General features: G+C 45.2%; 1 protein-coding gene across 4 annotated transcripts in view; it reads left to right on the top strand.

Annotated features, from left to right (window-relative positions):
• Positions 1 to 19,183, top strand: part of NEGR1 (neuronal growth regulator 1) — a 694,269-nt gene that overhangs the window by 588,328 nt on the left and 86,758 nt on the right. The window contains exons 8-9 of one of the 4 annotated variants that reach the window (XM_075936238.1): positions 419 to 498; positions 726 to 11,211. The exons of 2 other annotated variants lie outside the window; for them this stretch is intronic. In XM_075936238.1, the coding sequence (XP_075792353.1) occupies positions 419 to 498; positions 726 to 737 (92 nt within the window). In that variant the 3' untranslated portion in view covers positions 738 to 11,211. Of the gene's footprint in view, positions 1 to 418; positions 11,212 to 19,183 lie in introns of those variants that run through there. One more of the 4 variants, XM_075936237.1, reaches the window with a different exon arrangement.

The following is a 19,183-nucleotide window of genomic DNA, read 5'->3' as shown; positions in this document are numbered from 1 at the left end:
ATCAGCACCATTGTCAGCCCATGAGCAACATACAACAGTTATTACTTAGCTGCAGCAGACACTGAAACCCATCTTTGCATTCATGGATCCCAGTAAAGGAAAATCTTCATATCTGTGTGTTTTGGATGTGCCGTTTTTTCTGGTCCTGATCTGATCCTAAGAAAATTGGTAAGTAGGAAGATACCTATGGTAAACTTCATTGTGTGTTCTTTGTTCTTCATATGGAACAGTGCATTTTATTGTTTGGTAGCATTTTTCAATATAAATTTTTTTTTAAATGCATGGAGGAATATATATATATTTTTCCATATGTTATCCATGTGATAGTTAAGTAGTTGTAAATGACCAGCACATTTAGAGACTGCATTTAGGAAAGTGTTCAGCACAGATATTTTGTCGTCTCTTCCCCGGTCTTGAGAGACGGATGATTTTTCCAGTGAAGAAAAAGAAGGCAAGTGGACCATGAGTGCCAGGAGCCTACAAGGCCAGTCCCTGAAAGTAAGTATTATGTTGTTTCCAGGTTGCTGTAAGAAAAACTGTTGAGTACTGTTCCTAAAATAGAGGTTACCACATGAAGGGGAGGGAAGCGTAAGTTATATGCATGGGGGCTTATGTGATTAGAAGTTCTCTAGGTTCATTGTTACACAACATGCAAGACATTAAAGCAGAAAAACATAATGATCGCTTTCTTCTTATGCTTCTGTTTTGCTTTATTTTTATGCCAGAATAAACACTGAAATAGAGCCAACATCTCTTCAAGAACAAGGAGAAAGAAGAAAGCAGCCTGAGTAGTGCAGGAAGATAGAGCTGATTCTCCTGTGTATGATCCTCCTTCAGTTTCTCCTGGTGGATCATGAATCAAATCTTAAATTTATTGGGTCTGCATTGTTCTTTCTCTTCTTTCATCAATAATATTTGAACATGTAAAGAAACTGGAAAACCAATTTCGGGAATACATGATAATACGTGGCAGCTAAATGTGTGGTAGGTAATCATTCTAAAGAAATGACAATAAAAATATTTAGAACATACCAGTACTGTTCCATAGTTTCAGACATGAATATGCATATCTCTGGTGCTGAATAAATAAGGGGTCTTACCGCAGTAGAGAAGCTCATTAAATAATATGAACAACTCTATTTTGATTTTCAGCAGTCTTCTTTTTCTGTAAGTTCCATGCTTTTTAACACATCGTGTTAAGATAATGCTGCTGCTATTGACAAATTGTGCAAAAATATTTGCAAGAATTTTAAAAGTTCAGAATTAGATTATAGGATTTTTCTCTTCTATATATACAAATTTACTATAGAAATAGAATACAACATTTTTTGTAACTGGAACTGACATTTGCTGTATTTGAGAAATATTTGATTTTATAGGTTGAATCTCTCTAGTTCGGCACCCTTTAGACCAGACCGGTGCTGAATCAGAGAATTTACTAAACCATGGGATGTCAATATTATGTAGCAGCATTATCAACATTTCCACAGTTTACTGGGCTCTTAGAAGATATTTATTATTTATTTTAAATATTTTTACCCTGACACTCTATTTAAAATATTTGAGGTGGCTTAAAATTTTTTTAAAACACTATACAAATATATATAAAAAATTAAAATATGAGATCCCAGAGGGGCATAAAACCTGCTTAAAACATCTAGGTAGGAGGAACACACACACACACACACAGACTCAAACTACAATGAAAGCATGAGTAAAAAGGTTGGTCTTAAGTTAAATTAGAGGTAGTGCCAGGATTGGTGGCTATAAACAAACTTCATGGGAAAGTGGAAAACTTGGCCACACCAACAATAAGTGGGCATCCAGGGAACTAAAATCATGCCAGACCATGGATGTTGCTGGATGAGAGAGTTCTGGACTAGAGAGGTTCAACCTGTATTATAAAAAGTCGTATTTCTACAAATTGTTTACCATCAGGAAAACATGCGGTTTTGGAATAGTTCTATCCTACAGAAATTTGTCCTGAAGAACACTGGTGTCACTCTTTGTACCACAGTACTATAATTGGTGTGCTGTGCAAAATATATGTATAGTGAATGATGTGAGTTGGCCAATCTCAGCTCATGTATGTACATGAAAGTCAGAATAAAGTGGCTGAAGTTGTTTGTACACATGGGAATCCCTATTCTTAGTCCATCTTTATTGCTCTTGCATCTTAATACATACACTGTAGTTGCCTTTGCTAAAGACAAGGTCTACATTTGATGAATCCTGTGATTTATTTATGTATTTGTTTGCTTGTTTGTTTATGCTGTGATGGAAGGAGAAAGGGGTCTGGGTGGAGAGAGAGGCCATGTACCTCACTAAAACTAAAATGCAACTTTGCCAGAGTTGGTTTGTTTTCACTTCCTTCCAAACTACATTGCAGGTGTTAGTTTACAAATCTGAATTACTAGTAAGTTTCTCCCAGCTAAAGCTCTTTAGTTAATATATAAATTCTGTGTGGTAGGCAATAAACATCATTTGTTTTATCCTCAGTGCAGAAGAGAGAAAGAGTCTTAACTGATTAAAGGTGAAATATTGAGTGGATTATGAAGATACAAGTATTTCAATGCCTACCACAACATCTGTCAAAATATTTATGCTTGCATCAATCACCATAATATCTGAGCACCCCTATGCTCAAGACATTTTTCATTAATAAAATGATTGTGGAAAAAATGTCTGACACTTATATACTGGGCTTTGCTGCATTTGTCTTTTCAGTAAGTGACAGGTTGAAAAATGCAGGGTGTATTTCTGCTATCTTTTCTATTTCTTTCATTTGGGAAAGAAGTTGCCTTATCATTCTGGAAGCCAGAGAGTAGGTTTTGTATTTTTTGTAAGATGAAATCTTTTAAAAACTATTTAATTTTTCTTGAAGCTAAATGTTTGTGCCCTAAGCTAGAATTCAAAGGGTTAGAGTTATGGTTTGGACTGGTCTGATGGGGAACTTGGGGTGCAACCCTAGTTGTGTGACTGCTGAGCTCTTTGTCCTGCCAACTCAAGGTATCCCTCTCACACTGCATTGCTGTGTTAAGCTACAGGCCTTTAGCAGATATTGCACTTAGACATCCATGGACAGGGACGTACCCAGCTGAGTTACATGAATGATCTCCCAGTCACGCATGAACCATCCAGAGGGAGGCTCCAGTCAATTCACTTAGCTTCTCAGCCTTGCGCCCCAAAACTGTACTGTCTTGCACTGGTCAGAAGCCAGAGAAACATTACCCAGTCTGTCCCTCCCTTGATGTGGAGAGGACACACATTAACCTTAGTAAACTGAGCTAAGATTTTCTAAGCTCTTCAACCAAAACATACTTCAACATAGGTAAAATATAGAAGATTAATTAACTACAGAAAAGATAGATGTTAAGTGGTTATAAGCAGCAAGCAATAGAGATCAAATTTGGTTACTTAAGAAATAAAAATAAGTCCACACTCGGGAGTTCTACAAACTAAACAGGATTTGAATCAAGCAGGGTGTCATCCTAATGGATGGTACAAATAGGTGATGATGTCACTTCCATCTTTTATTGTTTCTTCCAGCTTTCTAGAAAGATCTCTGCTGTGACATGGGGGTAAGCCCCATGAAGCTATCTCCATTTTCCATGTTCTCTCTCTGGGAAGTCTTCTAGGACTGTAGGGAGAGTGGTTCCCCTCTAATGGCCCATCAGTACATCTGGTTACTCTACTGTTGTATCTGAAAGACTGGTTCAGGTTGTTCCCAATCACACATGCAGTCCAACAGCATATTAATGTTCAACAGATCAATACTTTAATATGATATTTTATAGGCATACTTTGTACAAAACGTCATAATTACAGAATAGCAGTGAATATGGGGTTCCAGAGAGCTGCTTTGAGCTACAGAGTGTCACAGATGGTTCAGTGGATTTCCCTAATGATTAACTTTTTTTTAATGCTGTTCTTTGGTAAACTTACCTGTAATCGTGTGATGTGATTAATCTAGTACAGTCAATGATATATTTGAGAAAACAAGTAAGTTTGTTCTCTGTGTTGTTGATAGATTACTCTCACTTTTCTGACCTGTTGGCCTGTATCTCCTTCAACAGATATAACACTAGTTAAAAAAAAACCCTCATGTTTTTCTTGTAACCTCATTTAGGGCATATTCATACTTACATGATACTGGATATGTCTATACTGTATGATTTATGTGTTGTATATAATTTACTGATAGCCAAAATAATACTTGTTTCCAAATTATGTTGATTCTCTTTATATCCTGAATGGTTGATTAGTGAAGATCACCGAAAAGGGGTGGGGGGCGAAGATAATGTGTTCTCAGCATAGATACACCATAATGTGTCTGGATTCCTAATTGGAGTGACTGTCTTATATATTAGGTAGTGGTCAGCTCAGTTCTTTTATTCCTATTTGTTTGTTTTTGGTTTTTTTCCATTTATGTCTTTACATTGATACATTTTAGTATTATATACATTAGTGCAGAGGAAACACAGTTGTGGTAGCAAATTCTGGTGTATGCAAGATAAATGAGCTGTTAATCAATGGCTGTCAAGAATTTTAACAATAGTAAGTAAAAAGGAGCAACAGCAGAGAGGAGATTTCTGCAGTGTAGAAATGTTGTCAAATTCGACTCATATGAACGTAATGTTGCCAACCTGAAAGGGTGAGACAACCCAAAATTCTCCCTTTGTGTTTTAATAAAATGCATAGTTTGGAATAGAGTCCTCCTCCATGTGCTTTCTTTGGAACATTAGGCAGATAATAATCATATCCCATCTCTGACAGCCCGACTAACAGTCAACAGTTGTCCATAGTGAACAGCCAGAAGTAGCCTAACTAAAGATGTGTGCAGTAGAAGCCCACTTCTAGTGAACTGAATTGAAAGTCTCAGACTGCCAGTGTGTTACATTGTGCAGATTTCAGCTCCAGAGATAGCAAACCTCTGCTTATAATGAAAAATGTCTTTGCTGTGGACTCAGTCCTGCAGAAGTGCAGAAATGACTATAGATCAGCACAAATTAAATAGCTATCAAATACATTGATCTTGGTACTATATAGCATTGCCACAAACTGGAGTAAGGATATTTCAGCTTGATCAGCAGCTCTGTAGATCTGCATTTTATGGCATCCTTTTTAAAGTGAGGGGACACAAACTCTCATTCAAGATTTGCTCATTCAGAAATGCTGATCTTCATGGGTCCCATTTTCTCAGTGACATGACTCCTGATCATTACCCATTCATGCTGTTGTTGTTAAGGTATATTTAAAGAAAGTTGCACCTTTAAAAGGCATATATGCACACTTTCGAAGAAATAGCTCTGTCTTGATCTATCAGCTTTTTATTAATGTGTTTGACTATGACTGACACTGCTTTGGCCCATGCTCTCCTGAAAAACCGGTGCTGGGTTTTGTGGTTCCAGTTCTAGAATACTTAAGATTTGCTTCTGCACATCTTCCCGTAATCAATTACTGCAACATGAGACTTATAGTAGCTGTTGTGGAGTCGCATGGCAACTGCTGCAACCTGAAATAAATTTGTAGAATCGCACATAGGGCACAATAAGAAGCCTGATACTTAAGGCATGTGGATTTTTGTCAAAAAATAATATACAGCAAACCTAGCTCTGTGTGATTCTGCTAAAGAAGTAGACTGTGGGGAGCTGCTGAACTCTGCTGTGTGCTGTGCAACAACATTCAGCATCTCCAAACATCTCTGCATGCTGGGCAGTGCACTGCAGGCTCAAGTCCTATAAGAATTCCTGCATGTGCTTGTGTAAACTATCCAAAAAAAGCAGAGGTGGGGGAGGGAGGAAGCTGCCCCTGTAAATACAGTAGGCATGAGAGAAGGAAAGAACTGAAGCCTTGCTGAAGAATAAATCTTGGAAATGCATAAAGGGAAGCCAGTACCAGCAGCAGATCTGCATGAAGATAACTGGTAAACTGTTTGGATGGATAAAAATTGTCCAAACTCCTTGTTGTCCTGTAAACACTTTTTCAGTGTGGGGAAAGATTTATACAGGGCTATAATTATCTAAAACATATGTGACTATTACTCCAATGAAAAAGAGGTCACATTCTAGATAAAAATGAATTGCTTTCTGTACCATATTGAATGCCAGTGATGTCATGCCAATATTAATATGCCCAGTAAATTTAAATGTTTTCCTTTTATACGCTAGCGTTAATTAAAATTTTATTTCAAAATACTGCACTGCAGTCAGTGCTTCTGTAGATGCCCAACTGTTAAAGTCACTCAGTTGGCCTCATATTTCAAAGAGGCTTTCATTAATCGCTCAGGAATTCACTTCTTGTGCTTTAGGGCTTGATTTTATGTTATTTTCCCACAGAATAAAGTGTCTAGATTAGGGATGGTTAGGTTAGAAAATTTCACCGTGTCTTAAAATGTATCCTGCTCCAAAACATTTTGGATATGTTTATTTGCAGGCCCATCAACAGGGGGGACATAGTGGGCAACTGCCCCAGGGCCTGGTCATTCACAAGTGCCTGGGACAGCGGTGGCAGCAGCTGGAGCCCTTTAAATTGCTGCTGAAGCTTTGCACAGCATGCTCCAGGCAGTTCTGAGGGCTTGCAGAGAGCTGGTGCCTTCTGCCCAGGGCCACGCCCCTTCCAGGAACACAGAGCAGCCACCTCCACCCCCACCTTGCCTAGCAGCCAGTCTGTCAGCCTTCCTGTTTATTTGTGATTCATTTTCCTCTGAAAAGCCAAAAAGCAACAGCTGGTTTCCTCAAGAATGCCCTGGGCTATTTTAATAAAAATGAAAACACATTAGTGCATCATTAGTAACTTTTGAATGGGCATGGCAGTTATTGGGTTTAGTGTGGAAGTGGCATTGGTGACCTGTGATTTATAGGAGGTCCCACTGGATGGCATAATGATCCCTTCTAGCCTTAAACTGTGTGATTCTATCTTCTTTCTTGACATATTATTGTTAAAACTATACAAATCAATTAGAGGTTTAGTGATCTCCCTAGAAGCAAGGTCTGACTCAGAATGCTATGACTAGGAAGTATGATCCATGGAAAACTCATTTTTCTTTAACTTTGGCCTGAGAGGTACACAACCACAGTTGTGTTCACTTTTGGGGATGAGGTACAGGTTCCATGGATGCAAGAGTTCACGTTAGATCAAGTTTATAAATGTCAGAATCCTAAAAGGAAGGAAGTATGAACAGCTCGACTCTTCTACTGTTTATGACCAAAGGCTCACAGGCAAAAATTGCCATTGAAGTCACACAAGTACAAAATGTCATGTTTTTATATATTTTCCATTTGCATATCTTATGCCATTGTGAAATAGGACTAGCACAACCATCCCTGAATGTCTGTGATCTATATGAGGCCATGATATTGTAAGACTTCTAAACTTGGGCCCAAAGAAAATGGAAAATAAATATTAAAAAAGCAAAATGTTATTAATGACTCTTTAATGTGTTTTTATTTTTAATCAAATAGCCCAGTGTGTTCATGAGGAAACCAGCTGTTTTTATTTTCTCTCTAAAGACCTGAACTGCTTCATGAATAAACATGTCCAAAAACAGTTTTGGTACTTGAAAGCTCCAAACAGCTTGATCTATGAGTCTAGTAATGTGTAAAGCCAATGGGAGTTTTGTCTGCCTCCTTCCTGATGTGGAGTAGTACTTTGTTCAGTAAGTAATTGTACTGAATAGGACTTGGTTCAGAGTGAGGTACAACTAAAGTTCAATAAAGATAGCAGAATCTGGCCTTGAGTCATGACTACAGGACTTGGCCTAATAGTAAAAAAATACCCTTGTTAATATTGATGATGGTTTTCTTTTTAGTGGCAAATTACAGTAAACAAGAGTTAGCTTTCTGACTATGACAAAGATAACATTGCTACTATAGGTTGGACCTCCCTGATTCGACACTTTCTGGATCCGACGTCCTGAATGAGGGATTTTGGAGGACCAGGGGTGGTCAATTTCAGCCCCTCTGCTGATGTATTCTGGGCTCTCCGGGGGTCCATCAGCAGATGACAGACTCCCCTCTGGGCTCTACACCCTCACCTAGATCCCCTGCCAGGTGCTCTGGCTCTTACCATGGCCACTGGCCTGGCTACTAGGCTCCCTGCCCTCGCCTCCCCATGCTGCGCCACTGGTCTGTCCCAGCCCCAGCCACCTGGCAGGCTCTGCACCCCTGACTGGACTTCACTGCCAGGTCCAGCCCTAGCCACCAGGCTCTGCATTGCCAGCTCCCTGCCCTGGAGCCTCCCATAGCACCGGGATCCAAGGTCCTCTATCTGGGGCTTTCTGGTCCTGCAACATCCATGGTGCTGCTGGACCATGGATGCTGCCGGACCACAGAGAGTCAACCTGTAGTCTGCAGTAAATGGAACCCATGGCTTCTGTAGGAAGCCACGGCAAAAGGAGGATTAACTTCTATAATGTCGTAAGAACAAGCTCATGTTATCTCAGGAAGGCGAGGAAAAAAACTCCTGTTACTGCTGTATAGTGCTGTTTGGAAGGGAAGATAACAATAACACCTGGGAAACCAGACAAGAGAAGGGCTGATATCCACCAAATCAAACCAAAATTGATGGCATTTGAAGTTTAATCATCAATAGTTCCCATCTGCAGTATACTTGGTTTTCAGGATATCTTGTTTTAATCAAATTTCCTTTTTTCTCTGCTAAAATAACATTAGCTCTATAAGAATACAAGCTTGTTTTACAAGACACCTCATTTTTCCAGACAGCAGAAAATGAACTTTTCTTTACCCCTGTTTTATGTTCTATTAAAATGTTCTTTCCACTTAGGCCATCCTCTACCAGTGCAGTGCTTCTCTGTGATATACTCAGCCACTAACCTTGGCAGACTCTTATTGATTCTCCAGAAAATGAGAAAATAAGAAAGCAGAGTCGTTGTAGTAAGTAGGTTGTTGTAGAGTCTGCACATAGATTACCAAGACTATTGAATAACTTCTTAATTCATATCAATGTAATAAAGCCCATGGTTTTTACAGGTTGGACATTGCTGATCAGTGAGTTTAGTTAACAGAACAGGTACCTAGAGAGGTTCATGTAATTAGGTTTCAATGAGTGAGGTAGCTATAGAATATATTGAGGGAAAGTATATATGTATAGCAGTCTTTTAAGCAGAAACCTTTATATGAAAGATGCCAATTCTGTTCCCAGAAGAATCATGTGAAATTATTTTTTCCTGTATTGAATATGCACCAGAGTTACTGAAACAGACAAGCATCAACAGTGTTCAGAGCTATAGTCTTAGAATGCCTCCTCTCCTGTAAGAGGTTTCTATCCTGCCAGGGAATTTCCATTGAGTTTGAGACAGTAAGGAGTTTGAGAAAGTGACTTTGAGACATTAAGGAGATTCCCTTTCTGCAAGACAATTTAAGTCTCCGGTATCATAGATGTTAAAGCATGGGGCCTCAGCTTACTAGTGTCTAAGGGTATGCCTACACTGCAGCATTTTTCTGGAAAAATGGCCATTTTTCTGGAAAAACTATACTTATGTCCACTCTGCTATTGCGTTCTTTCAACAGAAAGTTGAAAGAACGGAGGGGTTTTTCCAACAGTGGTAAACCTTTGTCTACAAGCTTTTTTGGAAAAAGGCAAGTGTGGACGTAGAAGAGGGACTTCTTTTGAAAGAAGAGGCCTCCGGGAGATAACACAGGTGCCCTGATGGCCACTCCATCCATACTAATCACAACTTAAATGTGAGATAGCGTCCAATCAATGTGGACACTATCTTCTGAAAAAGCACATTGATTTTTCGTTGAGTTTTTGCTGTGTGGAGGCTTGCAGTCTAGACATAGCCATAATAATTAAGCAGATTCTGAATCCATGTTCTATAGCAGTGGTCTTCGAACTTTTTAAACACAAGATCACTTTTTCAATTTAAATGCAATGTAAGATCAACCTCAAACCCAAATACTCTTGTCCCGCTTCCTTCCTGCCCCTTCTCTGAGGCCCTGCTCCTCCTCCACCTCTTCTCCGAGGCCTCACCCTGCTCACTCCATCCTCTTTCCTCTCCCATCCTCACTCACTTTCACCAGGCTGTGGGAGGGTATTGGGGTGCAGGCCACAGGATCTGGTCTTGGGCCATGAGGTTTGGAGTATGGGAGGGTCTCCGGTCTTAGCCCAGGGCAGGGGATTGGAGTCCAGAAAGGGTTTCAGGGTTCCAGCTCTGGAAAGGAGTTTGGATGCAGGGGTACTCATCTCTGGGGCAGGAGGTTGGGTGTAGGAGGAGGTTCAGGGCCTGGACAGGGGTTCAGGAAGCAGGCTCTGGCTGGGCACTGTTTGACTGAGCTTCTGGGTGGTGGAGCACTGGAATGAAGACAGGCTTATGCCCTGGCCCTAAAACACTCCTCAAAGCAGCTGGCATGTACAGCAATGGCACCATGTGCTGCCCCTCATCTACAAGTACTGAGCCCACAGCTTCTACTGGCCACAGTTCCCCGTTATTGATGGGAGCTGAAGGAGCGGTATCTGCAGCCAAGGACAGCTTGTGGAGACCCCCTGCTCTGCCTTTCTCTGGGGCTGCAGGGAAATGCCAGCCATGTCCATGAGCAGCAATTAGCATAGGGATAATGACTCCAGCTACGACAGGTTAGGCATTTTAGAACTCACTACTTAAAGAATTAAATTTAAGCATAAGAGAGAAATGAAAATTATAAAATGCACAGACCAGTCAGAAGCCAAAAATAACACACTCTGCAAGCAGTAAAAGAAGTAACAACACCCCCCCACACACACACGTATGTTTTGGGTCGGGAGATGAGAGGGAAGGACAGTGTGTGTTTGTGAGAATGACAAAGACACACACAATGTGTGAGACTAACAGAGATTTGCATTGCCAAGCTTCCTCCATCACCTTCTCTCTATGTGGAGACAAAGTACAGGAGTGGGAGGGGGCAGAAGCCCCCCTTCTCCCTCCCACACTCTGCACAGCAAGCAGGAGCTTCCCAGGGGGGAAGCTGCATGACAGTGAGTGAGGGGCTACTGAAGTGCCATTGCTTGGTAGCTTCCTGGCCAAACCAGTTGGAGACGACTGTTCTATAGACAAAGCATGATTTTAATTCCTGACAGACCTATCCATTTTACTAGAAAGGATTTGGGACTAGTTCCTCGGGATGCATATATCTGTGCTATGAATGTCCCAAAATAACAGAAACAAAAGACAGGACTATGTAGCACTTTAAAGACTAACAAGATGGTTTATTAGATGATGAGCTTTCGTAGGCCATGAAAGCTCATCATCTAATAAACCATCTTGTTAGTCTTTAAAGTGCTACATAGTCCTGTATTTCGTTTCAGCTACACCAGACTAACACGGCTACATTTCTATCACTATTCCAAAATAACAGAACTTGTTTTCACCCCAGAACTACACAACATATCATAGCAGAACATTGCACTGCAAACATTCAAGGGCCTATTCATCTCTCCAGAATGCTCAGCCCTGGAAGATCCCCTCTTATGAGTTCACTTGGTCTCTGGTTCATCAATGTACTTAAGTATGTGTGTGACTTTATGCATGTGATAGTTCCACTAACCTATAATACTCGTGTATATGACAAAGAGTCCTATGGCACCTTAAGACTAACAATTTTATTATGGCACAAGCTTCCATGAAACAATGGAGATGGAGGACCCACCTGTACCTATCTCCTCATCATCATCTTTGCCTGATGAGGGGATAGTGGAAACTACACATGCATTTCCATGGGATGATTTAAGGGTTTACCAGGAGCTTTTGAAAAGGGTGGCATCAAATCTGGGGTTAGAAAGAGAGGACTTGGTGGAGCCCTGAGACTCCCTGTTCAATGTGTTAGGTATAAAAGCCCCCTCCAGGATGGCATTGCCTATTGTGATGGGGCGAAGGCGCCCCACACTTCAGTCCCACCGGCGGCTGCTTATCTGGCAGCCCCTGGGCGAGGGGGCGGAGTAGCGACGTCGGACGCACCGCGTGACGCAGGCTGAGTGACACAGGGGCTGGCCTACCGGCTATGTGGCAGCTGTTCCCGGGCGGCTGCCCTGGCCGAATGCCCATGCACCGCCGGCCGGCTGGGCGCCGACGCGGGGAAGAGCAATGCCAGACCGGAAGCAGGGACACGCCGGAAGGGGCGGAATCCCATGGTCCGGGAGTCTGCGCGGGGATTTAAACTCCCAGAGATGCCGCAGAGAGGGAAGGGACAAGGAAGTGGCCTCTCATCGAGGCCCAGCAGTGGATGGAACCCAAGGCAAAGAGGTGAGCCTGGAGGCAAGGGGATCTGACCGCGGAGAGTGGAAGTAGCCCAGGGCAGGCAAAGGGAGCCTGTGGGCTGGTGAGTTACAGCGGATCGCCCCGCCAGCCGGACCGGACAGCAGATGCGTCCGTGTCCTTAGGGCCCTGGGCTGGGGTCCATGAGAGAGGGCGGGCCCGGACCCCCCTCTCCCCACGGTTGGCGAGGGACCTGTTTACACGTGGTGGAGAATGTGGGCACAATCGACCCCACCCCTGACGTAAGGGGCTGAGCGTGTGCCTCAGTGTACCCAAAAAAAACAAAAAAACAAACTTTTTCTCACCCCAGACATAGGGGGCAGGACGTACCGAGGGGTAGAATATATCTGTATGGTTCCTCTTGATTTTCCTCTGTCCCCCTGTAAGAGACACAGAGGCACAGAGATGGAGCCTGCGAAGGTGCTAGAACGATTGAGGGAAAGTCAACGGCAACACCGCCAACAACAGACAGTCCTCACCACCCAGCACTAGGAACGACAGGAGCAGTGGGTGCGCGAATTGATGGAGCAGCTCGAAGCCCAATGAGAGTGGTGGAGGCAGCAGTATGGGGCCCCAACAGGGACGGCCTTAGGGACACCGGCAACACAGAAAGCCGAAGAAACGGAAGGCTTAGGGGAACGGGATCGCCCCTCGTCCCCTTCGAAGGGCCAGCCAGCCCGATCGGCTAAACCCCGGGGAGTTGCAGAAGACTCACAAGCCTGCAGGAGGAAGAAAACAGGAGAGTGGAGGTTAGCCCCAACGTGGACGACCCCAGGGAAACAACTCCTGCCACCAGCCTCCCCAGCCACCAGCCAGTGGAGAATCGACCCCCGGTGAGGGGGGTGCAATGAAAGGGGCATGTTTCCGGTGCTGCGAAGGGGGACACTCCCAATGGGAAGGCCCCTATGTGGAGTGTACTTATGCCCAAGCCCTGACCGGGAGACAACCCCAAGACAAGGGGGAAAACACCCAGATCACAAGGCAGATATTGATTGGAGGGCAGAAGGTAGAAGCACTGGTAGACTCAGGGTGCAGCCAGACGATCATAAGGGAAGACCTGATTGGAGGGCAAGGGCCCCGAGGCCCGCCCGTATAGGTAGAGTGTGTGCACGGGGATGTGCACCAATATGGGACAGCATGGGCGCAGATAATAGATGGCCCCCATGAAAGTTGGGCCTACGTGGTGGTGGCCCCAAAGCTGGTCTACCCCGCCCTTCTCGGACGCGACTGGGCAGGGTTCCGGCGCGTGATGGGCGAGTGGGGGAGACAGGGAAGTGCGGAAGGGATGCTAGGTGAGAACAGCGAGCCCGGCAAGCCCCCGGCTAGCTCCCCGGGCAGACAACCCAGGCCACAGGGGGAAACAGAGCCGCCATTGGAGGTGTCCTCGCTGGAGCCCTGGGACGGCGACTTTATCCAGGAGCAGAGAGCCGACCCGACGTTGCAGCACGCATGGGCCGCGGCCGGAGAGGAGGGCGAGGCGAGGGCCGGAAACGAGGAACAGCGGAGTGGGCCCTACTTCGAGGTATGTCGCGACTGGCTGTACCGGACTACGGAGGGGGTAGAAGAGTACGGGACACTTAGGCAGTTACTGATTCCCGCCTGATATCGCCGCCCACTGATGGGTCTGGCTCACGCCAACCCCTGGTCCGGGCATCTGGGGTATGAGAAAACGGTGCGCAGGATCATACAGCGGTTCTACTGGCCAGGGGTTTACCGGGAGGTGAAAGACTTTTGCTTGTTGTGCCCGGAGTGCCAGAAGGTGAGCCCCAAGGGAGTCCCAAAAGCGCCCCGAGGACTCCAGCCGATTATCGGCGTCCCCTTTGAGAGGATAGCCATTGACCTGGTGGGCCCGTTGGAAAAAACAACCACCGGGTGTCAATACATCCTCGTGATTATAGACTACGCCACCCGGTATCCCGAGGCCATTCCCTTAAGGGCGGCTACGGCACAGGTGCTGGCAGCCGAGTTAGTAAAGATCTTCGCCCGGGTCGGGGTACCAAAGGAAATCCTCACCAATCAAGGAACAAACTTTATGTCGCGACTGATGCAAGAACTGTGCCGGTTGCTGCGCATACGGACGTTGCGAACATCGGTATATCACCCCCAAACCGATGGCCTCGTAGAGCGGTTCAACAGAACCTTAAAAAGCATGTTGAGGAATTTTATAGAGCAGGACCCCAGGGCGTGGGACAGATTACTGCTAGCTCTAATGTTCGCGGTGAGGGAGGTCCCCCAGGCCTCAACGGGGTTCTCCCCCTTCGAACTCCTATATGGGAGACAGCCTCAGGGGATACTGGATATAGTGAGGGAAAAATGGGAGGAACAAGAGACACGGGTAAGGGGGTCGGTCCCCTATATTCTAGAGCTGAGGCAGAGGTTGAAAACCTTAGGGGAGTCCGCCAAGCTGCACCAACTAGATGCTCAAGCCCGGCAGGCAGCCCATTACAACGTCGGGGCCCGCCTCAGAACCTTTGAACCGGGAGACCGTGTCTTGCTCTTGTTACCCACACAGGACTCCAAGTTGTTAGCCAAGTGGCAAGGCCCCTTTGAAGTGGTAAGAAAGGTGGGGGAAGTGGACTACGAAGTACGGCTGACGGGAGCCCGCCGAGAAACAAAAATCTACCACGTTAACCTCTTGAAGGCCTAGAAGAACCAGGAGGGACTGATATCGAATGCCGCAGAAGCAGAGATAGACCTAGGCCCCGAAGGGGTGCGCAATCTCACTCCACCAGAACCGGGGATAAGCACAGGACTGGCACCAGAACAAAAAAGGGAACTAGAACACCTACTCCGGGAGTTCGCCGGAGTCCTGACCGACCAGCCAGGGTGGATGACCCGAGCCTACTACCACATTGATACCGAAGTTGGCAAAAAGGTGAGAGAACCAGTTCGCCCTCTGCCAAGGAAGATGTGGGAAACGGTGAAGGTAGAGGTACAAAAAATGCTCCGGTGGGGAGTGATCGAAGAGTCACATAGCGATTGGAGAAGTCCCATTGTGCTGGTCCCGAAATCAGACGGCTCGACACGGTTCTGTATTGACTTCCACAAGGTCAACAGTATATCCCGCTTCGACGCGTACCCCATGCCTAGGGTAGACGAACTGCTGGACCTCCTCGGACAAGCCCAATACCTGTCGACGATCTATCTAAGTAAAGGATACTGGCAGATCCCCCTCACCACCACCTCGAGGGAAAAGACAGCCTTCTCTACCCCCTTTGGGTTATATCAATTTGTACGCATGCCGTTCGGCTTACATGGGGCAACGGCTACATTCCAGCAGCTGATGGATAAAGTATTAAAGGACCACCAACAGTACGCAGCCGCGTACATCGATGACATCATAATCTATAGCCGGTCATGGGAGGAGCATCTGAAAAGACTCCAGGCCATACTAAGAATGTTACAGGAGGCGGGACTAACAGTGAACCTCAACAAATGCCACTTTGGAGACCGGGAGGTTACGTACCTGGGCTATACCATTGGACGGGGTTGTGTGAGACCACTAATCGACAAGGTAGGAGCGTTACGAGACTATCCCCTGCCCACGACCAAAAAACAAGTCCGCCAATTTTTAGGACTAGCCAGTTATTACCACCGGTTTGTCCCCCACTTCGCGTCTCTGGCAGCCCAGCTGACAGATTTGACACAAAAAGCGCGACCTAACAAGGTAGTGTGGACAAGAACGTGTGAACAGGCCTTCCGGGCACTCAAAGGCCAGCTGACAGGGGCACCAGTATTAGCTCAGCCGAATTTTGAGAAACCCTTTATAGTACAAACTGACGCTTCGGAGGACGGATTAGGGGCTGTCCTCTCACAAGAACAGGAAGGCACGGAACACCCCGTAGTATATATAAGTCGGAAACTGTTCTCCCGGGAACGCAGGTATTCGACCATAGAGAAAGAAGCGTTGGCAGTGAAATGGGCTATAGAGATGCTCCAGTACTATTTATGGGGAAACCGGTTTACGGTCATGACAGACCACGCCCTGTTGCGGTGGCTGCAAAGCATGAAAGACTCAAATGCTCGAATTATGCACTGGTATCTCTCTTTACAGCCTTACGCCTTTGATGTAGTCCACCGGGCCAGAGCCGCGCACAGGAACGCGGACTTCTTCTCACGAAGGGACAGATAGGAGGAGGACTCGGAACAGGGGAAAAAGGGCATGTAGGGGGGGAGGTGTGTGACGGGGCGGAGGCGCCCCGCACTCCAGTCCCGCCGGCGGCCGCTTATCTGGCAGCCCATGGGCGAGGGGGCGGGGTAGCAGCATCAGACGTACCGCGTGACGCAGGCCGAGTGACGCAGGGGCTGGCCTACCGGCTATGCGGCAGCTGTTCCCGGGCGGCTGCCCCGGCCGAACGCCCATGCACCACCGACCGGCTGGGCGCTGACGCGGGGAGGAGCAATGCCAGACCGGAAGCAGGGACACGCCGGAAGGGGCGGAATCCCACGGTCCGGGAGTCTGCGCAGGGATTTAAACTCCCAGAGATGCTGCAGAGAGGGGAGGGACGAGGAAGTGGCCTCTCGTCGAGGCCCAGCAGCGGATGGAACCCAAGGCAAAGAGGTGAGCCTGGAGGCAAGGGGATCTGACCACGGAGAGAGGAAGTAGCCCTGGGCAGGCAAAGGGAGCCCGTGGGCTGGCGAGTTACGGCAGATCGCCCCGCCAGCCGGACCGGACAGCAGATGCGTCCGTGTCCTTAGGGCCCTGGGCTGGGGGCCGTGAGAGGGGGCAGGCCTGGACCCCCCTCTCCCTGCGGTCGGCGAGGGACCTGTTTACACCTATACACAACGGTCTGGTGAAAATTAAACTTAGGTTGGACATTAGGAAAAACTTCCTAACTGTCAGGGTGATTAAACACTGGAATAAGTTGCCTAGGTAGGTTGTGGAATTTCCATCTCTGGAGATATTTAAGAGGGGGTTAAATAGATACCTATCAGGGATGGTCTACTGTAGCTAGTGCTTCATCCTGCCGTGAGGGCAGAAGACTGGACTCGATGACCTCTCGAATTCTATGAATTGCAACTCACTTTATCAGATGCATGAAGTGAAAGCAAAAAACCAGATAGTTGGAATATAGAGCTGGGAGTGTTACATAAGAGCCAGTTCATCACTCCAACCTCTGTATCCCTACTACCTCCTTTAACCAATTCTCTCTGGCCTGCTGCATATATAGACCACAGAATACATGTATAGGGAGCCTGGGGAAGAAGGGGGGGAGCAGAAAAATCTGTCTCCAGCAGCTGGGCAGTAGTAGTGGGCTAGCAGTGGCTGTGTAGCTCTGGCTCCAGCCGCACTACTCCAGCTCCAGCTGGCAGTTCCAGCCGCAGCTGTGGAGTTCAAGCCACAGTGGCAGCCAAGAAGCTCCAGCCTCAGCCATGCAGCCCAGACAGTTGCTGAGCTAGAGGGAGCTGTAGAGCTCAGGCTGACCAGGCAGCAGCAGGGGGGCCTGGAGCCCTAGTGGCGGTGTGTGGGACAGGCAGCAGTTTTAACACAGGCCAAGAAGAGAGGGACTTCTCCTGGTCCGGCAAATCACCTTCATTTGGGTCAGGTCATGTCCCGAGGGTCCCAGAGCAGAGAGATTCAACCTGTATCTGTTACTTTTTATCACTTCAGGCATCTGATGAAGTGAGCTACAACTCAAAAAAGCATATGCCATAATAAAATTGTTAGTCTATAATGTGCCATTGGTCTCCTTATTGTTTTTGCTGAAACAGAGTAACATAGCTATGTCTGAAACCTGTCACATATAAAACGTCACACATGGGCAGCTCTAGGGCTCCAGTGGTGATTTAAAGGGCCCAGAGTTCCTGACTAGTACTACCACTACTGCAGCAGCAGCGACCATGGCAACGAGAAGACCCAGGCCCTTTTGAGTCACTGGGACTCAATCAACTTCCCCTTTTGTCCCTCTCCCAACCCAGCCCCTATCAGCAGGCTTAGTGAACTGCCTCTAAGCAATATGTAGGAAGTGGTAGCTTCAAATCCATTTATATGAACCATAGTGTATGGCACAAAATGTCAGTCTTTCATACTGCATGGGTTTTAGGTTTCAAAAGGAATTGTAAAATTACTGCATTGCAGATGTAAATTCCCAAATCAGTATATATTAATAAAATGCAATGTACAATATCATAGAAGTGTCAATTCAGAATATATCTATTTTAAATATCACATTCTGGTTTATTTAATGAATTTATGTGATTATTAATTTGTAACACTACTAACATGTATTAAAAATAGTGCACATTTTAAAAATGCATTTTATTGTTAAAGAAACCATCTTTATAATTAAATGTCTCTCTTTCAGAAAATGTTGGGTATTGTTTCATTTTGAATAAATCTTACCTTCATGGAATTAAATTGAGTATTGTAGCTAATATGGAAAATTGAAAATGGGAAGACAAAGTGAAGCTTTTTTCCTATGATTTGCATGTCTACTGTTGTCTTACTAGTTATTTCATATCTTTTTTAAGCTATTGAATTATATTTTCATGGTATTTTCATTATATAGCTCAGGATCCTTTGGATTTAGGTAATGCTACTGTTAAATCTTTTTTAATTAAGAGCATTAAGTTGTCGCTTGAAATGTTACTAGTTTTTTGTACCTGTGGAATATTTATTAAGATTGGTATGTTTGGTTTGTGTAGCACTATTAAAAGCCAATAAAAAGAAATTGAAAAAGTGGAGTATAAAATACTACCATAGCAAGATAGTGGGAAGTCATAAAGTTAATTACTTGTTGCATTAAATGTGGAGAATTTTGGAATTGTCTATAGCTCCTTTTTACTATTCTTTGTATTACACCAAGTAAATTAAAGTTCTTCAAAATGTGGTTTGATATTGGTGTTTTCAATGTATGTTTTCTAGAAACAGTATATATATGGGATAATAAAAAGTTATTTCCACAAGTTCACTAAGAAAATGCCAGAATTCTC

The sequence above is a fragment of the Pelodiscus sinensis genome, chromosome 9 (genome assembly GCF_049634645.1).
Source record: "Pelodiscus sinensis isolate JC-2024 chromosome 9, ASM4963464v1, whole genome shotgun sequence".
In the NCBI taxonomy this organism is placed as follows: domain Eukaryota; kingdom Metazoa; phylum Chordata; order Testudines; family Trionychidae; genus Pelodiscus; species Pelodiscus sinensis.
This window is presented reverse-complemented; position numbering and strand designations above follow the sequence as displayed.